Genomic DNA, 20,304 nt, shown 5'->3' on the forward strand with positions numbered 1-20,304 from the left:
ACAGAGGCAAAAGGCTTTTAAATCTCTGGTCGCTAGATCCACCCACAACAAACCCGTTGATCCATCGCCGTAGCAACAAAACAGCGAGCACCCGTGTTGCATGCGATATAAAAGCTTAATCCTTCCAACCCCGTACATGATTGTAAATGTAGCTGTGCTCTCAATCACTGCCACATCACCCAGTATTTCATGTGTTTGGTCTCACCTTAGAACATCAATACGTGTGTGTGTGCGTATTTGTCTGTGTGTGAGAGAGAATGAGAGCGTAAAAGAGACACCAGATTTTCATGTGTAGCTGTAAATTGGTTTCACATGAGCCGGGCACACACTGCATCAGCAGATTCTCTGATCAAATTAAGTCGAGATGAGGGGAAAGAAAAAAGAAGCAGCGGTTGTACTGATGTATAATTCAATAAACAGGACCAAGCAGGAGCAGACAGAGGGGATGCTGTAGTGCCTTCATCTCTCAACTCCATATCGGCTTTAGCCAAGGACATGTTAACCCATAAGACACGGGAGTACCTCTCCATCCATCATCACTGCAACAGCAGTAACACATATGAAGTGAATATAGATACATAAAGGAGCAAATATGTAAAGAGTTCTCTTAATTTATTCGCCCAAGCAAACTAATTAAACCGCTATTCTGTTACTTCCAGAACCACCTTTATAGTCTGCATTGAGCTTTAAAATTAAGGTTATGGATTATTCTCGCAAAGTTGATATGTCCTATTTATAGCAACAAACAATAGCGAACATGCAACTTTAGATCATTTATTGTTTCAGTGGTTTTTCAACAAATAATTCCAAACATTAATTCATTCACGCATGAATGTAATAATGGGCTGATGTTGAATATTTTAATGAATTGTTATATGAACACAATTTGTTGTTTTTATTATTGTAAAACATCGTTGTGCCCACGTCATTCTATTAATGTAAATCAAGCTACATTTTGTGCCCTCCGTTCTGAACACTGATCTATTTGCCTTGCAACATATAATCCAGTAAAAGTTAAGAAAAAGAAAGTGCATAAAATGAAGGCTTCTATAACCTCCCAGGAACCAATTCATATTCCGAAGCTATTGTGCTGAAGATAGATCAAACATTTTACATGTGGAAGCTTGAATGTGGATTTGTCGCTGCGCGGTGTTAACATATTCACGGCGGTGCCTCGCTCTAATAACGCAAAAATTGTAGCAGCACTCACGACGGTTCAAACACGAGACATATGGAAGACTTCAGAGGACGATGCTGAACAGTTGTGAACACATGCTGCAAATATCACAGGAGATCACGCACGCACAACGGTAATGTTTTCCAAAAGAAGCTCCAGTGTTAAATGTCTTGCCATATTGGGCAATAGTTGCATGGGACATTTATGGGACTCCTTTGCCTTGAGCGCACAGAGAATACACTATTAAATGTCCTGTGATTCTGACATGCCGTTGAAACAGCAAGATGTACTTTGCTACCAAAACCTCATGCAAAGCAAAGATTTAAGCCACCGTAAGTCTACTGTTGAAGTGATTGTGGCCTAATATTGTTCTCAGCTTGCCAACAGTCAAATGATAGTGATTGCTAGTAATCTATTCGTAGTTCCAGCAGCTGCTGGAGTGAATCATCCGAACATTTTCCTACAAAGCCGTACATGCAAGGATGGTCTAATGTGAGTCAAATGCTTTCGGTCTGAGAATAGCACTGGTTGCATTTGTACTAATGTTTATTGTTCCCTCTAACTGTATGTATTCTTGAATATGGTGACTTTTTTCCCCAAATGACCCGGAGGACTGATTATAATTGATGCTCACATCATATCAGATCTTAATGAAATAAGCTTCTGATGATGGCGGACATCTCTGTGGATATCCTAGGTGTAAATTATCACTGAGCCTAACATGACTACTTATTCTGGGTAGATGTCAGTAGAGTATTATAAACGTGGTCATCTAATTAGACGGGTGGCTGCTTGCATGGTAAACAGTGTAATCGCGCAATTTCAGTTTAGTACATTGAACTAAATAAATACACAGATAATTACCCTCTACCATCCACCTCTGTCTCTCCTATTCCTCGTATGTTTTGCTTGAATATCTGAAATGAATACAAATGTATTTCAGCCACCACTTACATCTCAAGACCATGCAAGGTAACAGGACAAAAATACGGCCACATTATTATTTTTTCACCCAGGCCTCCGTTTGATACTGTTTTAGTGAGTGTTTGCATTGTAACGTCGCACCATGTGTGTGCTGACCCGGCCTGATCTTCCCACAGCGGTGTCAGGACCAGGCGAAGCAATGTGAGCGGAGATGCAGCACCAAAACAAAACAAACCGGGTCCGAGGGAACATGTCTGGCGATCCAGGGTTCAGCCCAGCCACACAGGGCTCAGGGAGGACTCCTATCTAGATGGGGTAAGACATTCCCCTGAAATGAGCTTCTCTGGGATGAAAGCTTTGTGTGAGCTCCCCAGATGACCCACGACCCTGTCTGTATTTGTGCAGGGGGGGGAGTCCTGATCCTGGGTTCTCTGCCTCCCTGCCAGGATCCTGGGGAGTCGGGTTGGGGTGGCCTGACAAGCCCACCGATCTGCCCTCGGGTGTTTTGCTTTTGGGGTAAAAAGAGATCCTCAGATGAGCCGGCACTGTCGCAGCAGTAACCTTTAACCCCAGGAGTTTCAGAGGTGGGCCGTGTGGGCCGTGGGAGGCCATTCCTGGAGCGCTGCGCTATCCTATGACATGAGTATGAAACACACTAATATTTCAACAAATGTTGAGATCCGTTGTCGGTGTTTTGCTCCAAAGCACAGTTGAATTTTTTTATATTGGCTGAAAATTGAAAAAATTGTATTTTTCAGTTTGAATCTCAGTCCTGTGATTTTGGCATAATGCACAGTCAGCACCGTGTCCAAGAAGAGAAGCTGTCATCAGAAACCTGTTTGCTCCTTTAGTGTCTGCCAGCAATGTCCCTCTGACATCATCACTCCCAATAACCTCTGATAAGTCGCTCGAGGGACGAGAGGAGACAAAATGCAAGCTTCACAGGTCAGAAAAAAAAAAAACTTTTATACCTTAACCTAAAAGGTGAGACAATTACAAAGTGAGGATGCACAAAGTTCAACAGCAGCGGTCATCGTGAATTTTGAGACACAAGCCCAGTGTGCACACGGCTAACCTCTGCCCTATACCCCTTAGGCTTTGCAGGATGTCAGAGACAGCCACAAACACACCCAATTACAAACAAACACAGATGCACCAAATTCCACTTTCACTTGAAACAGTTGCCCCCCCCCTTCCCCCTCTGTTCAGGTTGCCTCTACCCACTCTCACCCTCGGGCCAACATTAATCCAATAGAGAGCTCGCTTTAAAGACGGTTGAACAGGAGGACACTGTGGGTGACTGGTGGGCTAACCCTGCCTCCCCCTCCCCCCACCAGCCTGCATGTGTTCCAGGGGTGACACAAGGGTAGAGTCCATCTTGACCCGATCCTTGCTGTGACCCGTCCCAGGTTACCTATACTTCCTTCCAGCTCTACCCTCAAGACATTTTCCCCTCATAGCTGTTCATCTGAAATCTCTTCATGGTTTGAGCCCAACGTGCCTCTTTGCTTCTCCCTTCTCACCCCTTAGATCCCCTGAGAAAAGGGTATTGTCTTTAGGGGCTCTCTGGAACGGCCTGCCAGGAGGCCAATAGACTCTGATCATGTTTTAAAGATGCACCTTCTATTCTCTATCCTTTTTGCTTACCAGTTCTTCTCTTTTTATCTGGTTCCGTTGGTTTACATTGTGTCGAAACTCTCTGACGATGTGGGCACAGCAGGGCTTTGAGCTAAATGCTAACGTTCACAATGAAAAAGTCAACATTCAGATGTTTAGCAGACATGTACACTGTGTGGTCTTCTACAAACGAGCACTTTACACAAACGCCCATTCAAGGCGTATTAAGTTGTTATTAAGTCTGCAAGTATTGGTCTGATCTTGGCACTATCTCCTGTCGGCCATAAATGTGTGAATTTTCACAGCAGTTCATCCAATAGTTCAATATTTCAGCGTTTTGAACGGGTGTGCTTGTGCTTGTCCGGTGGGGCTGACCTTATGTGTTTCTAGGCATGTGGGGATAGAGGTCACCGTGTAGCTCTTGACTTCAAGAGCCCTCTGACCTCAGTTGCTTGCACCTTAGAATTAGACCCATGATATTTTGGGGTGTTTGTGTCAGACAATGTGTCGTGCAGTTTTCACCTGCTATTTGGCATCCAGATAGATCACATGTGCGTCTTATACTTATCCAGGTAGTCACTGACCCAACAGACAAGGTCGCCTACAAGAGACAAACAAAGCTGTACTCATCCTCCTAATTGCCTGGAATGTCCTCATTGAGACAAGAAAGAAGCACATTCACATGGCGTTATAATCAGAGTCATGCTCCCTGCACTGAATTTCTGAGAACACATGTTGAACAAGTGCCTTGTCCTCTTTCAAACGGCTCTGTGTCTTCCTCGCCCCTGCGGAACCACCACAGGACAACGTTGGTTCACAGCCCTGCCCGTGTCTCACTTTGTGTAATGCGACATCCGCTCTCTGGCACTTTAAACAACGTGTCCCCTTTCCACCGTTGCGTTGCTGTGGTTATTTTATTTGTTTGTGGTGTTAAAGTCCGGGGAAAGATGCCTTTAGGAGAAGTTACAGGTCACACACAACAAGTCAATCAGTGCAGTGTTGGTTAAACGTATTCCAGCAGCTTCAGGCCACTTCTTACCTTTGAGTTCATCACTAAATGTGACTTCATTTGATCCATTGTTCAAATAAAGAAATGGTATTATGATGTTATTATGGCTCGTACTTAGAACAAATTAGTATATGCCTTGATTGTGGGTTTATATGTGTTTCTTATATCCTTATTTCATTGGTGGGTAAGACATTCATCTTGTTTTATTTGTTTTCTTGTATGTTCGCCCACAGTATAACTTGTATTATCTTTGTTTTGATTAAACCCTCAAGTGAACCACCCCGCTGCCAGGAACACAGTATTAATAATGCAGGAGTTTGTAAGACTGTCTCATTTAAAAAGGTAATGAATGAATTTGGCATTAAAAACTAGTGTGTCAGTCATAGATATGATGTTAGTGTCTGAGGGTCGATTCCAGCCCCACTTCGCTTTGCCCATTCAAACACACTGCACGAGACACTGACTTAACTGTGATTTGTGGGTTCAGATGTGATCTGAGTCAGCTGTAGTAGTCACCATTGTTTCCAGGAGTCTGTAGCCATTATAGTAACAACGTTTTACAATGTATAACTTGAGAACAGGGCCTCTGCTGACTGCCCTTCAAGCCTTTGCGCTCACTATCGTGCTGTAGGGTATTACTGTAAATCTATAGGCCTCCTTGGCACAATCCAAGAGGGTGTATTCTCTCTTTAACAATATGACAGTTGGCAAGTGAGCAGACCACGCATTGAAGACACATGTTGAATAATACAAATGTCTATGCACACGTTTGCGCAGATTGCTTCCACGGGTCAGCACCCGAATGGAGGATTTTCTGACATTTCTGAAACCCTGGATTCAAGATTAACATTTGCTTTCGTGTTTTATAACGAGCTCTGACTTGGTAATCCCACTGAGGTCCTGTGTCCCCTACGTTTAGTAATGAGCCCTATTTCACAGACTTCAGTTCCTTAAGGGAGCTTGATTTACTCTGAGAATTAGCAGACTTGAAGTAATTTATGGAATATTTCATTGCATCATACAGCTATGGAACGGGCCATTTTCATATTCTCTGTTATAATGCCAGCTATTTCCTGCCAGATTTGCACGAGCGGTGGCAGATTGACAGCACACAGCTGTGTGAATGCAGGGGGTAATGGGTCCACATGCAGGGGTAATATTTCAAACTAGGAGAAGTTGTGTCACAATTCAGAGTAATTTCACAATCATGATGTTTTTCAATTTGAAACTTTCTTCTGTCAGTTGTTGAAAGCAGTCAAGGCGACGTGCTAGACGACTTAGGGCTAAATAGCTATCAGATTAAGCTGCTGGCAAACATTCCCAAACTTGATGTATCTCAGCAAAGGGATTTTTCGTAATTCTGCTCACAGAAAATAATAACCGGGAAGCTTTTTGTGATGTCGATCCCAGTCTAAAGATAGTGACTCATTTGGCGAACACAAGACACGGCAAGCCTGAGTACTAAACCTGTAAACTCTGCGACTCATGAAATTGGTGGCCTATAGACAATTAGAGCGGAGGGGTCCACACTGGGCTTTTGGCCAGAGGCCGATCAGTCCGCGTGATTTAGCCTGAAAGGTAGCAGCAAGATGGAGGGTCAAGGACAAAGGCTCCTCTCACCAGTGCTCTTTAGCTTTACGCCTCAAACTCACGCGCATTGCCCTTCGATTGCTTATTGAATTACATCTAATCACTCAATTAAAGTCACATGGAGAAGCAGCATACGTTGTCTCCACTGAGCCACTGGATGCCGGTTAACGGCCGCTGTCTTGTTGTTCGTGGGAAGTTTTAAAACAAGATTTCTCAACTGTTAGTACAATGACAAGCGTCTTTAGCTCTTGGGAAAGTACCACTGTGAACAAAAAGATCAAAAACAAGCATTTTTTCTCATTTATATTACAGCTGACATGAAACTTTTCCTCCAAACCTCTTCGGTATAGATATACAGTCGATGTTAAGTGTCCAGATTGAACAACCACAAAGAATTTTAAAACCTTACTTTGGTGACTGAAGAAGCAGAGAACCTGAAACACAGCCCTGAATAAGCAATTGCCAACACTTAATCATTGAGAGGCGTAAAAAGGAGTCTGTTGCAAATGAATCTTGTAGTTTTGGTGACATTTGGCATCAACAGCATGAATCTGTGCATCTTACCAACAAGTGAGCTGCTGCAGGCTGCCGCACATCAAATCAACATGAAGACGATTCTTCAGCACTTTCTTGCATCCATCCATCAGTTCTGGGGGTAACAGGTGTCCTAACGGGATCTGTAGATCACATATTGTTTGTAAGTTGACATACTCAGGTTGCTTGTTTTGTTGTATTAAGACTCCCGAACATATTGTTATTATTAAAGCCCAAAATACAAGCATTTACTTAATATGAAAAACATAAAAATATGCTATTTGGGGCTTTTGTTGCATATATAGAAGCATCATTAAACATTAGCATGTAAAATGACTTCTCCTGGTAGAATGTGGTAGAAATATGTATATACATTTATCATCATAATCAATTCAAATCAAATTATTCATTAGAATTTCAACAAAGTAAATGACATATTGTTTTGGAGAAATAGGTCATATTAGCATAGTTCCTGTGGAGATCTGAGGCCTTGTACAGGGTCACTTCCTAGGTTTTCTCAATCTATACAAGTTCCGTGTGGAGATGCACTGTGGCTGCAGCCAGTTGGGTGTTGAGAGGCAGCAGTGAGGGAGGAGGAAATGGGGTCTGGCATGTTGACTCAGGAGTAAATCCCCCCGGACTTCTCAAAAGGCTGCTATTAGTTTAATCACCCTGCGATCCCTTCACACACGCCGAAGCCGAGAGGGATGACCGATAAGCATGCAACACACAAACTGTAAGCGTCAACTCATCCAGAAGCTGCAATCAAAGCTTTGGATGGATGACTGCAATCCAACGATGAGGACACAGTAAGCTTTGGAAGAAAAAAAAGTCAAATTACATTCTTCTTTTCCACATTTCCCGCTTCTTGTTTAATTAAAAACTGTCTCTTGCTTGCTTTGGCACAATCGGTTCGACTTCGTTATGTTTTATTACTTCGAGGCCCGCGCAACGGTGCTCCCAGTTGTACAGCTTAATTTTGGACAAAGGGCCTATTCTATTGTTGGAAACCCAAAGCACCAGTGAATTGTTTCAAGGATATTTGCATAATGCCTAGTGACTGAGTCTCTATTTTAAACTGAATTTTTTCCAGACATGGTTGCTTAAAGCTACCAGAGAAAAAGAAGAAGTGTGGAGAGAAATGCAGTATCAAAGGAAGGAACTGAGCTTTCATGTTAGGACACTTTGATTGTGTTACAGATTGGTTCCAGGTGAAGCAATTCTGGCAGGGAGGACATCCAAGGGAAAAGAGGGATTCTTAACTAAGGATGGCATTGCCAGGATTTATGAATTAATGCAGAGATTTGGACCAACAGGTGTAGAGAATCCATGAAGCTCGAACGTGGCGGTGGGTGGCAACTCCCTGCCGCGCTTCAACAGTTAGAGAAAGTGTCTTTTTGAATCATAGACGAAACTTTCATTGACGAAAGCCAGGGATGGAAAGTATTAACTCAAGTACCGTACATGAGTACAGTTTTAGAGGGAATTGCCTTTGTGTGCTTTTCTTACTTCTCCCCTTTTCTTCTACTTTATTTATTTGGTTAGTAATTCTCACATGATTTGACACATAAAACAGATTTAGGGCAACAATTATTTACATAAATGATAAATCTGGTGACAAATTTCTCCACTTAGTATCAATGTAGAGTTTGTTAGGTCAGTCGTATCCCAAAATATATCCCAGATCACGGGGGGACCTCACCAAATGTATAGTATTCAGACCCATTCATCACATTTAGGAACCCTGGTCCATGTTTGACAAATTACTTATAAAATGGTTGTAATCTCTTTTCTTAGTTTATCTACTCATGAATGAATCAACAAATAGTATCACAGGAATTAGATGCTGCATGAAACTACCCAGGACAGCTACAACCTTAAAGCTATGCTTTGTTGGAGTATTTTTACTTTTTCCATTATTGACAACAGCCAAATAAACTGTGTAAATGTGTTATTTAAAATCCATCCCCGGTGAATTTCTCTCCTGATGTTCTTCACGACCTGTCCAGCCTGCGGTCCACCATCCTGCTCGGGAGCCTGCTGCGCCTCCCTCTCCCCGATGATTGAAAGCAGGCATTGCGTGGGAAGTCCAATTAGAGACGGAAATTGCATATAGTGCGACACTGTGTAGCCGCGAGTTTGCCGCATGGTCACTTACCTGCACATCTGCGGTGATTTTTTTTCAAAAGCACTATAGCCACCTTTTCCACCACCTTAATTGGAGTTTCCATCAATGATCGCTTGAAAGAGAAATACGCTGCCATGGTCTGCTTACAGTCTGGCTTTTTCACTGATGTTTGATGAGAAGGAGGTGGAAGTCAGGTTTAGATTCATAACAGGGGGTCTTTTTTAAAGCTCATCTAAATAAAAGGTCTAAATTGACATGGTCCCTGACATGTGTCTGGAGAAATTATGAGATACACAATGGTGTGTTTTAATAAGAAGCAGGAGCTTTTTAGCTGAATGAAAAGAAATAGAATAAATTGGTAAATTTATTCACATGTAAACTAGAAACACTCACCAAAAATAATTATTTTTCTACTCAAGGGGACAGGCTTACTTTTTATAACGAGCCGCTTTCTCTGTTCGCAGCACAGTCAAAGCTCACCTTTGACCCGTAACACCTTATCCACTCACTCATGGTCACAGCAAGTCCAAACGAATATTTCTATGTTTCACGTACGTTCATTTTGTTATTCATCCATGAAAGTACAGCCAGTCAGTGTTTTGAACTTAAAAAAACACATGATACCCATTATTGCAGTTTCTAAACCATGATATGTGGTCTTGACATGCAGCATTTATTATTCCCCAATATTGCTGCTTGTCAGTTTAGGAAAATAAATAGTTCACCTAACACCAAACCCATAAGAAGCATGTTAGATGCAGGTCTTGGGACAGAGCCTCGTATGTTATGTGTAGCTGCTTCATCAGGAGCCAGGAGCACAGCTCAACATGTGTGGATCATTTTAGGGGTCGGCGCGGGGGGGGGGGGGGGGGGGGGATGAGGTGTATGGGCAAAGAAATATGTGAAAAAAACACCCTCTAGATTGTCTCAAACTGATTTATTACACTTGTATCTCTTATTATTGCAGATCTAAAGAATTCTAGCTACAATAACTGCAATGGTGTGTCAGTGTATGCTTTTAGGACAGTGCAGTGCAGGAATGTAACAAAGAGACATCTTAGGAAATTAGAAACTGGTGTCAGTGAGAGCAGCTGTTTCCGCCTGTTTTAGGTTTCTGCTAAGCTAAGCTAACCAACTGCTCGTGTCATGTGTTCAGCGAGTGGTATCGACCTTCCCATTTAACATTCAGTGAGGGGGCCAAAAGGCATACCTACCAAAATGTGGTATTCCCCTTCACTCCACGGTGCACTTCCACTACAGAGACGTAAGATACGTTTCACATACGTATCTGAGAGATACAGTTACTACAAGTTAAGATTTTACATACAAAACATGGTTGATCTTATACATTTTGAAAAAATTTAAACTATACTATATAAAATTAGCTCCACCTTGACCGACTACACAAATAAAAGGCTGCTCATTAATGAATTTACCATTAATTAATCAATTAATATTTAAATCCATTGAGTACTTTTTGAATTTTGATACTTAAATAAATCGAGGGGTTAGTAATCTTCAAAAATCATCACATTATATTTGCTGACATTTCTGAACAGCAATAAATACATAAAAGGACCTGAAAAAAACAATTAAGTAAGAGTATTTTTATTTTGCTTTGTTTTGTTTTAGTAGAACAAAATTAATACTTTCTTCAGGGCTGTGCTGGAGTCCTTTGACCTCTCTGATATAAAAGCCTGCAGGCATCGAGTCTGAAGCAATGAACATAATAATAATAATAATAACAGAATCAAATCACACATCTATAAACCGGGCTGATGGGAAGGTAGATGCAAGAAGGAGGGGAATGTTGTGCGAGGCAGTAAGAGGGGTTAAAATGGAGTTTTCCCGAAGGCCCCAGAGGTCTCCCACATAATAAATCCTCAGCACATATTTAATCCAGTCGGAGGACGAGCCCAGTGAGAGCTGAAGGATGCACACGTATAACACAAATCCACCTCTGTGTGTGCCTCCCCAAACCCCCCCCCCCCCCCCCCCCCCACCAAAAAAAACCTCCACTCCCACAGCCCGTCCTCCGCCCAGACAGCGGGCGCTACGGGCTATCAGGGAATCGGACCAGGAATGTGACTCCTGACAGACACATCTCTCAGGACCACGGACTGAATATGTTCCCAATTAGCTGCATCTGATAAAGTGTGAGTGCAAGTGAAACCCAAAGCGGGCATGATCAATGGCACTTGACTCTTTTTGTCGGACGGGTTTGACATTGACAGGCTGCGCTGTGATTTATCACCATGGCGCTGCAGATAATTGTTCAACCGCGTAGCCCTTTGTAGGTGTCGCTGGACTCTCGCATGTCTGTAGTGCTTTGAATATGGCTCGTCAGTTTCACTTCAGCGCTAATTAATCTTTTCTTGAACTGGCATCAGTTCGAAGGCCAGCTTTCCCTTAACCGGCCTGTCAGTTATTTTACAGATGCAGATTCCCCCCCCCCTGTCTACCTGAACCAGAACTGCCATCTGGTGTTCACCCCGCACACTGCAGCAGAGTGAGGCCGCTGCATGGGGGTTGTTTCAGTTGTGGTTTCACCCTCAGAGAGTCTCTTCGGTTCTCATGCCCGCAGCTGGGTGTTTTTAGGCGTGCCCGTGCGGGCCTGCTGTGACATGGGCACCGGAGACGAAACAGGCCTCCCCTCGGTGCACACAAACGCGGCGCTGTACTCCCCCGGCCTTGTGTGCAGCTGGTAGGGATGAGACGAGAGGCACAGGGCTTCATCGAGTCAGGCGAGTGCTCTGGCAAAGCTCAGCCTGCAGGGCAACAGAACGCAGGCCGCTTGGCCGGCGCTGTGGGTCTCTGCAGGCCGGAGTGCCGTGTGTGTGTGTGAATGTCGTGAGATGAGACCTGGCATCCCCTCAACGCTCTCAAAGTCTCTTTAAACTCAGTGAACTCTTTGTGGAGGGAGCCGCAGATGAAGACCGCGTCCTCTTGCAACCCTCTAGTTCTGTTTGGTGACTCCCGGGTTTAGTGGACAGATTGAAAAAGAAAGTTATGTTGTTTTATCAGATTGATACTGATACTGAACTTTTCGTTCATAAAAGAGACCACAGCAGTGCGTTAGCATCGCTAATCGACAACTGTAATAGTCTGCAGTCAATATGGTGTTATTATATGGGGGTTTGTCTGTTATTGACTTTTTCTGTTGTACTAGTTTGGTATAACGGGAAATAACTTATTTGAATAAATTGTCAGGTTTGGAGACATTCATGAATTGAATTTTACAGTGTTGTGGTTTGAGACCAAAGCACAACGTAGTATACCGAGCTGCTTTCAGTACTCCCCTTTATGCAGTTACCATGTTCCATTATCCACACATATGTCGCCTGGTGTTCAATATGGAGCTGATTTGTTGTTGAGACCACCGTGTAGGAGTTTTTTCCTTTACAGCCATTCCTTGAGCATTACTTAATGCCACACTGAAGATCCTTCAATCAATCTGCAGACCTCCAAACGAGCAAAGGCCCAGTATCCCTCGGTGTGCCTTTACAGCGTATTCTCATCTCTATTGTGGGAAAGCCTGTTAGTTTGCCTATAAATGTCTCTTTAACGCATTAACGTCATGTCAGCCAGGGTTGGGTTTTTCACATCTCCTTCATCTATGAATGCACCGCTGTCAGGGCATCACCCTGAAGCTTCTGTGTTCACCCTCCTCTCCTGCTTTTGTCTTTGATGCAAACTGATTCTCTATCGCATTCTTCGCCCCCACTTCATGATGCCAGTTTGGGCCGATCCCCTCCGCCGCTGACACGGTGCGGTCAGGCGCCTTCGCTCGCAACCTCAAACCAATTCATGGCTTCAATTATTGGATTTGTGTCTCTGTAAAGATAACTGGGGATGGCAGCGGGTTGTGCGACGGGCGCTGGAGGAGCACGACTTGTGGCGAGCTCAGAGCTAGTTGACAGCTGGCAGACGTGAAGGAGGCAGCAGAAACACTGGGCGACGCTGGCTTTGAAGACAGGCAGCAATAACGGGAAAAAGCCAGAGACGGGGAATGAGACGGCCCAAAACATCATGCAGTCATTAACGTCCATTTCTTTTGCCTCTCTCTTTGGTATCGGCGATTTTTTTTACAATTCCAGGAAAGTTTGTTTTGAATAAAAAGATGGATTTGCAATGAGACGCGACAGAAACATAATAATATTCAGGAGCTGTCACTGAGCATGGCGAAAAATTCAATGATAAATGGTTCAAATATTATCAATTGGATGGTTGGAATTTTAAGATCTTTCAGTGAAATCCTTTAGCGTTCCACTTCTAGCGTTATTCTAGATTGTCTTAAAGGCTACAGGTGTGTTCCACTTTCATTTTCACTATTTGCACATTTGTAGTATTTTGTTGTTTTGCAGCTGGTGGAAAAGACATCATTGTAAGGCCTGCTCTACTTTCTACTGACCGAAAATTTTAAAAAGTGTATGTCGTCGAAAGGCAATTACACTAAAACGTGGCCATTAAACATTCAAAATTGGATTTTGTTTTCCAGCTACTACATTTTATTTTTTGTTTGCACGGCAGTGTCCCTTTACAGCACACTCCAACAGCAGGGTTGTCTTAGTTACACTGAGACTGAGTCCATATAAAATGTGCTGTGTCTCATGTGCATCCTGTGAGTTATTTGACTTGACTTTAATGCCCGGATTTCAGATTTATATGAAACTCCCAGAAAGACACTCATGGCAGAGATTAAATCAGTTTCTTTTAAATTCTCTGAAATTTATTCAATAGTAAATGTCCAAAAAGACCTTGGTGCACGCCCGGAGTGGTGTATCGGTTACAAAAAGACACAGCTCCAAAGTCTGTAACATTAGTTTTTACATGGGATCCCTTGGTCACCAGGGGGCGCCTCTGGCAATGCAGCACAAATCTATCTGACAAGGACCTTTCAAGGGGGAATGTGTATGGCATGTCAGTACATTTTTAGTAACAATTTACAGGTCTGTTAATTCCTAATGAATTCAAACATTTTATAAATAAATCCAGGGGAGATTGTCTGCAGAGAACAACAGATATTTAGGTACAGTCAGTCCAGCCGTTTCGCTAAACATCCAAACGTTGTTTGGAGGAAACGTTCAATTCAAAATAAAGCGATAATTCAGGCTTACAATAATAAATGATTAATAAATTGGTATTCACTTAGATGCAGCAACTCCTTTAAATAAGTATCTATATTAGCTATAATTAATACTGTCACATTTCTCAGGAAATTAAGAATCCTAAAAAATTCTCATTGAAAACTTCAAACACAAAATGTAACAGATAAGTCTGAGGTTGATTAGACAGTGTTGGACAAAAAATAAACTTGACAAAGATTTAGGTTTTGTTCATTGCTAAAAAATACAATTCCAGTGTATAAAAAAACCCAACTATTATTGCCTGTTTAAGTACTGTTTTCTTCTTTGCATTTAAGGATGAAGCCAATGATTAAAAGCTGTCATTGCTGGTGCCGTTTTCATTTATCACCAGAAGGGGGCAGTGCAGAGAAGTAGCCTCTCATTTCCATGTTAACATAATTTTAATGCCTGCAAAGGCTACAGAAAGTCTATTTCCTCAATGGTTTATTCCCTTTTAAATAAGAGGCAAGGTGACACTCTTCATTCTGCTAAATCATGCTGTTGTGGTTGAGTTTTGTCCATTCAAAGATGTCCTGCTCGCACACAATGTCCGAGTTGACGAGCAGGTAGCGGTCACCCACGCAGAAGTGCTTCTGGCAGGCGGCGCACTTAAAGCACTCCAGGTGGTAAACCTTGTCCCGCACGCGCATCGTCATCTCAAATGCTCGAATCCTCTTCTCACAGGAAGCACAGAGACCGTCCTGACCGAAAAGCCTAAATGGATAACAAGGTATCAATACAATGCTGAGACGTAGATGGAGAACATGCATCTTTAAGAAAATCCATTAAGTCTCTCTAATTACCTTTGGATCTTTTCCACACTAACAAAATAACAATTGTCCTAAACCTTCAGACATTCAGCAACACCAAGTCACAAGTTCCCACAAACAACACATTTTCCGTTTCGCCTGTTCCCCAAATCAATTTATATTATAGATTATAACTCCTTAAATCTCCTCAACTCATTTGCCTTTGTACTATAATGCAGACTATGTATAAACATGTTGGCCCCAGTAACTTTCAAACTGGTTCATCAAATCCTAATATTAGGACAACATTGGACCTACCTGAGGTAGTCTCTCCGACATAACTTCCTTCCCAGCTTGTAGTAGAGCCGTCGGCCCACCTCCCCGAGTCGACAGCCACACAGGTCGCAGCTCAGGCAGTCCTCGTGCCAGTACTGCTCGATGGCCTTCAGGAAGAATCGGTCGCCGATGCTCTGCTGACAACCGCCGCACGTCAGCAGAGACGGCGGCATCTGGAGAACCTCATCCACCGGCTCCCTGCAGGACGGAAAGCACCGATGAGAACATCTCAAATAACTTGATTTAAAATGTGTGTTGATGTGTTTATATTTTGAGCTTAAAGCACAGCCATGATCTTGAATCGTCATTTATTAGTCTGCTGATTCTACTTGTGCAAATGCAGTTAGCTGCTGTCCACCTGAGGGCGCCATTCGATGTTGTTAAACACAGAACAAATGATAGTTTACAAACCTCTTAAAGTTAAATGTTCCTCTCGGTTTTTTTCCCAAACAGGGAGGTTTAAGCTTGTTATAATCATCGTATTCGTGTTCTGTATAGCGGATTGTACCAAATCACCTTTGAAACCATATGATGTTCTTACACCTTCACGTTTTTGTGCGTATTCCCTATGAAAATAGTGTGTGTGTCTTATGATATAAAATACCTACGAATACAATTGGGTTATTCCACTTGAATCAAATGTGTCTATATATATGTGTGTGTGCGTGTGTGTGCGTGTGTGTGCGTGTGTGTGTGTGTGTGTGTGTGTGTGTTTTTGAATAACGTGTCACTGATCAGGTAGCGGGAAGCTGCTCTTGAGGTGGAAATACATCTTAAGAGGCCTTAAAAGGCGATAAAAACAAACAGTCCGCCTGCAGCATTAAATATCTGAGCATTATCCTTTTTCTCGTGTATCAGAGGGACGCTCCTGATGTGCACGTGCGCACTTATTGCACGCAAGTCCGGCTGTCAGCTAACGCGTGCTTGTTTTCGTGTATATTTCGAAATGACACGTCTTGCCAGACCATGAGCTACTTACTCGTTTGCTTCCATCGTCTTCCTCTCTATCGCGGATGCCATGTCCACTGATGTCCAGGCGGATCGCGATAGGGTTTTTTTTTTTTTAAACCCACGGCGCGTCGCACCTGCTCCCACAGCCTCCGACGCGCCGGCTCGGCCTCCTTGTGTCTTCGATCAGTCGCCGATCGGGTCCAGTGGAAACGGCCGCGAGGCGAGAGGATGACGCGGTGAGCTGCTACGCGGTGATGGAGGACACGCTGTCACCATTTCCTGAAGTCAATAACCGCGCACGGGACACTTTTGTGTCTCTCCACTGTTTCTCTTACTTTGTGGTCTTTAGATGAAAACACCGTCGTTGCGATCTAACGGGACACTGCAGCGCGGGGGGGGGAGGGATGTCCGTGTTGGTGACGCGCTCCTCCGTCGTGAAGCCCCGCGGTCACCGTCAGTGCGCGCCGGCGGCATCGGGCTTAAATGCGCCTCCCCCCCCCCTCTGCCCCCCTTCTCGGTCTCTGCTTTCGTTTCTCTCTTCCTGCTCACGACAATGAGGGGAAATCGGTCTTAAAGCGACAGCCAAACACTGCGCACAGTCTGCTCTCGGGGGCCGCAGGGGGGGCTTTGGGTGTGAGGGGGGGGGGGGGGGCTTTGGGTCGTGACTGAGACTAATGAGGTCGTTATGGGCTTTGCTTCACTCCAAGCGCCGAAAGAACAACAGATAACAAGTGGGGTGATAATCAGTGCATGCAGATCATTACAGCGCGTCTCAGTGCTTCCCTGTAGAAAATATATGATGGGTATGGATATAATGTAAATATAGTACTATAAATGTTATAGTGGGGTTATTTTTTCGTATTAATCAAAAAAATGTCACATAGCTCTAGGATTACAAGATAGGTCTAGACCAGGGGTCCCCAAACTTGTTCCTGTGAGGGCCAGATAACTTTTCCCTTCTCTGGAGGGGGCCGGGGTCAGAAAAAGTGTGACGATTGCAGTGGGTGCCTAAATGTAAACATTTAGTTTTCCAGAAAGCCACATATAACCAAATAATAACAATCCGGGATCTCCACAGAAAAAGTCAGGAAAATAAATAATATCACTTAATGAAATAAATAATAATCAAATAATCTTCTCTGGGATCTTTACAGAAAAAAAATGAAATGAATAATAACCGCCACCGCCATTGAGCAAACAAATAATGGTTTGACCACTGCAGGTTAAATACCCTGCATTCTGAATCAACCTTTTCTCCATTATTCCGTTCTACTTCACAGGGGCTGGTCTAGGATTTGCGTGGCCAGACTGAAAAAAAAAATCATAATGCCCCTCTGGTATTGTTCAGGGGGCCGGGCCAGATGTGGAGGCGGGCCGTGTCCGGCCCGCGGGCCTTAGTTTGGGGACCACTGGTCTAGACACTTGACAACTGCAGAAGACTAATGCTTAAATACCCCCCAAATAGGTTATTTTGAAAGTTGTCTCTGTGAGGAATGAATGGAATGATATTTCTACATAGTTGGTGTCCTTGCAGCCTTTCCTTTTGAAACCAGAGCTGCTGTGGGCTCTTCCTCTTATCTGCTGCCAAAGCCTCGGGGCTGCCTGCAGGAGGGAGGCACACAGACAGCAGTTGGGCTGGACCAACAGATAAAGCACCTCAGCCAGATGCAACAGAGGAAGATTGCAGGCAAAGTCTGAATTGGGCCTGACTGCATCCTTGGGCGGTTGTTGGACTCACAGGATGGGAACCAAAGTGAGAAGGCCGTGAGTGACACATGGCGCTGTTCACTGCCAGCTACACAGACACGGAGCAGCTTGACAGAGATAAAACTCCAGCTAATTGTCCTTTAAATGAAAAATATGCCCATTGATTGGTTTGTGCTTAGTGCATTTATTGTATTGAATGTATTGGACACATGAATTGTGACAATGCAATATTGTATAGAAGCATTGGAATGGGAAGGGAACTAAAAATAAAGTTCAGTGGGTTGTTGTTTTTGTTTGTTTGCAGAAGAGTTCTTGTAAATATGAACGTGTGTGAAGGTCATTGGTCCTATATTGTCTCAACCCTTCAAAATATCACGTTGCCCAGAGAAAGTTGACGACAGACAAGAAATGAGAGAAGAGAACGTCGGATCTGATGTGACACCCGACTCATCAACTTCTTCCTGTGGGGTCGACTGAGTACGCCCGAAGGATGTGCAACAGGCATGCACAAATGATGCTTTCCTGGGGGGGTTGGTGCACACTGCACTCACTTCCTTACTCCCCCCCCCCCCCCCCCCCCCCCCACACACACACACACACACACACAGAAACACATGCATGGACACGTGCATGATGATACCCCTCTCGTGGTTTCCCAGATCGGTTGACTCCAGATGGTTATGTGTGATATAGGATTAACAAAGTTTATCTGTAACTTCAGGCTTCCTAAACAACAACAGACTGCAAACTCCTTGTTTCAATTTGAATTATAAATTAAGTTTTTTAATCCATTGTTTCCTGCTTTTTCTGCTTTTATTTCAAATGTGAAGTTTGGGGAGCAAATAGTTAAGAATGTGGAAAACCTTTTGGGAAGTGGTGTCACTCAGGTCCAGCTTCCTGTTTTGGGTATTTGGGTACTGAGGGCCTTTTGGAGTTGAGAGCAGTGTGGAAATCGAGGGCAGATGGAAATTGAGCGTAAATTCTATTCTAACAGCTACTTTATCCATTATTCAGTAAATAATGTGCATTAACCCACAAGTCACAACCACTTTAAATAGTAACGTTTAGCAAGGCAAATGCAGTAAAACCTTTTTCCACCATCGTGATGAACCAGTAGAGATTTAAATAGATCTATTAATTTGTAATGTGACAAAGGTGTGTGTCCACATATCATGCACATACATGCACCCCCATTTCCTGAAATAAATGCATCATGGATGTGTGGTTGACTAGATCGTAGCACAAACTGTGGAACCGCAATGTTGACCGCTTCCTTCCTAATCCGAAGTGAAGAGATAATTAGCAACAGTTTCAAAGCCCTCGTCCTCAACGTTCACGGGTCTACTGAAGTGATGTTGTATGGTTCACTGGTTCGTAAATTACTATAGGATTCATTGTTGGTTTTAAAATGACAAGGTGTGAAGATCAGAGGTCAGACGAGGAAACTCCCTGGAATTCTTTTGGATAATGGCCGGTGGACTGTGTTGTCGTTTGATTGAAATACAGCAGGCTGCGGAAATGAGTCACTCATTAAGGGGGAGCTTCGCTTCACCCTCGGAATCCTCCCATTATCAGCGTTATCCCTAAAACAAAACACTTTCAGTGGAACAGTGCAATCCCAGAGCTGTGCAGCCATGTTAACTGCTTCCTGTATTTGGCTAAACAAAAGAAAGTTGGATTCACATTCTTCTGCTTAACATGCTCCCCTTAAAACGCTAATGAAGCAAACAAATAAAAATAAAAATGCAGCCCCAAAAATATTGGAAATGTTAGATACCTAAAAGTATTTTTTCTATTCAGAGTGTATTCTGTGTGTGTCAGACAATGTATTTTAAATTGAAAGGACTGTAAGTCTACATATTTCAGAGTATGCCTCCACTGACTCTGAAATATGAAGACTTCCGTTAAATCCGTTAAATACTTTTTCTTTAATCAACATTACTGCGTCATTTGTTATTGTTTAACACACTGCTAAGCTTCACTGACCTCTACTGGTTTAAGGTGGCAGTACAGAGAGGACCATTGTCCCTACCTAATTTTAATAAATTGTGTTCTGGAGAGTTTATATATTTGGAGTCAAGGGAATGTGGATGTATGAGATGCTGATGGATGGTTGTAAAACTCGCAGGTTGAAATTTGTTCGATATGTTGCTGGCATGAACAACATGTTATGATGGTATTGTGTTGTTGTGAGCACTCCCCTTATGTTGTTGTGAGAATTCAAACCAGAAACATTGCAAGGACAATTTTAAGTAATTTTACATGCTTCTGGATTTAGCACACATACATTCATTTCTTCAGAAGGGAGAGAACACATGGACAGCACAGGGAAAGGAGAGTTCAGTAACTCTGCTAATGAACAAAAGGGTTAACAATTGTTCAGGGAAAACAACTGTTACCAATTCTATTGTGTTCGCGAGAGTTTGCAAACTTGGAGTCAAGAGAACATGGATGTA

The 20,304-nt window shown here is 43.2% G+C and overlaps 1 protein-coding gene across 1 annotated transcript; it reads right to left on the reverse strand.

Moving 5' to 3' along the window:
- Positions 1-13,682: 13,682 nt before the first annotated feature.
- Positions 13,683-16,721, reverse strand: lmo2 (LIM domain only 2 (rhombotin-like 1)). The gene is made up of 3 exons (XM_037452466.2): positions 16,170-16,721; positions 15,173-15,388; positions 13,683-14,819 (listed from the first exon to the last, which is right to left on the reverse strand). Exons 1-3 carry the CDS (start codon positions 16,208-16,210, stop codon positions 14,594-14,596), a joined length of 483 nt encoding a protein of 160 aa, XP_037308363.1. The 5' UTR covers positions 16,211-16,721; the 3' UTR covers positions 13,683-14,593.
- Positions 16,722-20,304: the final 3,583 nt, after the last annotated feature.

This window comes from Pungitius pungitius, chromosome 6 (assembly GCF_949316345.1).
Source record: "Pungitius pungitius chromosome 6, fPunPun2.1, whole genome shotgun sequence".
NCBI classification, from domain to species: domain Eukaryota; kingdom Metazoa; phylum Chordata; class Actinopteri; order Perciformes; family Gasterosteidae; genus Pungitius; species Pungitius pungitius.

Excerpts from the sequence above, each read along its gene's own strand:
- lmo2 (XM_037452466.2), bottom strand. The coding sequence starts at position 16,210 with ATGGCATCCGCGATAGAGAGGAAGACGATGGAAGCAAACGA. Across the intron at positions 15,389-16,169 it reads AAGACGATGGAAGCAAACGA|GGAGCCGGTGGATGAGGTTC; the intron begins GTAAGTAGCTCA and ends TCCGTCCTGCAG. Across the intron at positions 14,820-15,172 it reads TGTCGGAGAGACTACCTCAG|GCTTTTCGGTCAGGACGGTC; the intron begins GTAGGTCCAATG and ends TTATCCATTTAG.